Below are 3,071 nucleotides of genomic sequence, written 5' to 3'. Positions count from 1 at the left end.
TTCCTATTCATATATACAAATAGGAATAATATATGAATAATAAAGAAATAAATTCATGCAAATTACTGTGTGATTGAATAATGACAGTTTGTTTTGTTGTGGGGATGTTTTTTTGTTCCTGTCCAAATGCCTGTGTGTTATTATGTGGGTGTGGGCCCCCAAAACACAAGCATTTCTGATTGAATCAGCCCCCTCTCCTCCTCTCTCGCATTCAAAGGAGCTTTATAAGTAAGACTTGCCTCAACCTTACCTGTTCATGGTGGGGGTCTAACTGAAACAGCAAAACCAAGAAAACTTTTTTTAAATAAAGCTTAAAAGAAAGAAAGTTGATGGCAGAAAGCAATAGCTTTTTCTTCTTCTCCATGTTCCCTTCCCTCTCTCTCTGATCCCCATTTTCCTTTGTGTAGTGTTATCAGTAAAGCTGAATTTCCCCTCCCCCACTAGCTACTCCAAGCCAAGCCCTCCACCACCTGTACAGCTAAAGCAAGATTGATTGATTTGTTTTTTCACTTCAAACTCCATCACCCACGCAACACATATAGTGAACTGCAACCATCACTATGTTAGACAACAACTCTTCAATTTCTGCTGCACCCCTTCCATCTTCCTCCTCTGATCCCCTCACTCCTTTGGAAAATGGGGCCACCCATAAAAGAAAAAGAAAGCCAGCAGGCACCCCAGGTTGTACTAGCTTATATGTTTTAATTCATTAGTTTAATACCCTATTCTTCTGTTTTTTGTTTTGTTCATAATTGAATTGATTTTGTGTTTGTAGATCCTGATGCAGAGGTGGTTTCTTTATCTCCAAAAACGTTGCTGGAATCGGATAGATATGTTTGTGAGATCTGCAACCAAGGGTTTCAAAGAGACCAGAACCTGCAAATGCATAGGAGAAGGCATAAGGTGCCATGGAAGCTGCTGAAAAGGGAATCACAAGAGGTGAAGAAGAGGGTGTTCGTTTGCCCCGAGCCAACCTGCTTGCACCATGACCCTTGCCATGCTTTAGGTGATCTGGTTGGCATCAAGAAACATTTCCGGCGGAAACACAGCAATCAGAAACAGTGGGTTTGCGAGAAATGCTCTAAAGGTTACGCTGTTCAGTCTGATTACAAGGCTCATCTCAAGACTTGTGGCACCCGAGGCCATTCTTGTGACTGTGGCCGTGTCTTTTCCAGGTCACTCTCACTTCACTTCTTCATACCCCCAAAATACAACCTCCTCTTTCCTCTTTCCTCTCAATTTTTTTTCCACATTCAAACCCTAAAAATACCCTCAAAATTATCCTAAAAAACAAAATCCAAGATTGATTTCCTCTTCCCTATTCCCCATAACATGTTTTTGTTTGTTTACTTAATTAAAACCCAATTACACGCAAAATAGTCGTTTACAGACACTAGAATTCAGACCCCAGTTCATTTTTTAATTAGTATTTTAATACAGGAAACCTAGTCTCATAATCCGACCTATAGTTAACTAAAGTCAATTTTATATTGCTTTGTTCCTCGGTAACCCTACATGAAGAGGACTTGGTTGCTTCCTTGACTTAGTTTGTATAATCCAAACTTGATTATTTAAAAAAAAAACACCTGGAACAGTCCAAATTCTCATCTAATCTGTGTCGTTTCAGGGTGGAGAGTTTCATTGAACACCAAGATGCTTGCACCATTCGACGAGTTCAACCTGAGTTGCAGGCGCAGCTGCAACCTGCAGCAGCCTGCTCCTCTCGAACGGCTTCAAGCACTAGTCCTTCAAGCGATGCCAACTTTAGCATCGCCCCATTGCATGGATTGCCGATAACAAAATCAACGGAGCCTGTTTTCTTGTACAAGCGTGTGTCTGGTTCAGACCATCAGCGCCAACAACTGCAACACAATCTTGAACTTCAACTTCTACCTTCATCAACCGCTAACTCGAGGGATTCAGATGAGGAGTACGCTACACATTTGAAGCTATCGATAGGGTCCAACGACGGTGGTGAAAAGAATGCAAGTGAAACGACATTAGAAGCTACTAGGTTGAAAGAGTTCGCAAGTGGGCAGCTAAAGTTGGCCATGGCCGAGAAGGCCTACGCCGAAAAGGCTAGACAAGAAGCTAAGAGGCAGATCGAGATGGCTGAGCTTGAGTTCGCTAGTGCAAAGAGGATAAGGCAACAAGCGCAAGGTGAACTGGAGAAAGCTCAAGCCTTGAAAGATCAAGCCACAAAGAAGATAAGTGCTACAATCATGCAGATCACTTGTCAAACTTGCAAGCATCAGTTCCAAACATCAACAGCTGCTGGTCCAGATGATGAGACCTCACTTGCTATGAGTTACATGTCTTCAGCCACAACAGAAGGGGAAGGAGAGTGACGGCAAGTTGATCATGCAATGATAAATGATCAACCCCCATTAGCCCTTAAATCTCTTTGTTCTTTGATCTGCATGTTGAGTTTTTCTTTGCTTTGTCAACTAGTTTTTCTTCACTTATTCTAACCACTACGTGGATTTGATATAAGAAAAAGAAGAAGAAAATGGTCGTTTTAAGCAGTTCTTGAATCGATTTACTATATCTTCATTTGTTTAATAGAAAAAAAAAGGGGGGGTAGACATTGCAATTTAATTAAATGCAGTGTGACGTACAGTATCTATATGAGATATATGAACAAATGGTCATGCCTTGAGATTTTCTCAACCGCTTATTGCACTGCTACACCTGCAGGTATGCCATGTGAATGTTTTAAACATCAGGGCTCATTTTTATCGTCCGCTTGACTTCAAATATGCTGAATCCCATCATAAAGCTTGGAGAGTAACCATTCATTTCAGATTATTCTTCTAGCCACTAGCCTAAGCCTTATATATACTTGTGTGTAACTTATTGAATAATCCTAGATTAGGCACTGACATATATGTTTTGTTACAATATATTTCGAGATATACAAGTTCTGACTATATTTAAAGTTGAGCCGGATTAGACCATAAATTGAGAATAGAACTCTCTATGATGGGTTTTCCTACTAAAGTAAGATAAAAAGGAAAAAGAAAAACAGGCTGAGGCTCACAAAATTTGTAAGTTGTATTTTTGCTCAGCAG

The 3,071-nt window shown here is 40.4% G+C and overlaps 1 protein-coding gene across 1 annotated transcript; it reads left to right on the top strand.

The window, feature by feature from the left end:
* Window positions 1-241: 241 nt before the first annotated feature.
* On the top strand, window positions 242-2,522 carry LOC105785612 (zinc finger protein SHOOT GRAVITROPISM 5). The gene is made up of 3 exons (XM_012611724.2): window positions 242-681; window positions 776-1,175; window positions 1,628-2,522. Exons 1-3 carry the CDS (start codon window positions 561-563, stop codon window positions 2,346-2,348), a joined length of 1,242 nt encoding a protein of 413 aa, XP_012467178.1. The 5' UTR covers window positions 242-560; the 3' UTR covers window positions 2,349-2,522.
* Window positions 2,523-3,071: the final 549 nt, after the last annotated feature.

This window comes from Gossypium raimondii, chromosome 1, assembly GCF_025698545.1.
Source record: "Gossypium raimondii isolate GPD5lz chromosome 1, ASM2569854v1, whole genome shotgun sequence".
Lineage (NCBI taxonomy): Eukaryota > Viridiplantae > Streptophyta > Magnoliopsida > Malvales > Malvaceae > Gossypium > Gossypium raimondii.
This window is presented reverse-complemented; position numbering and strand designations above follow the sequence as displayed.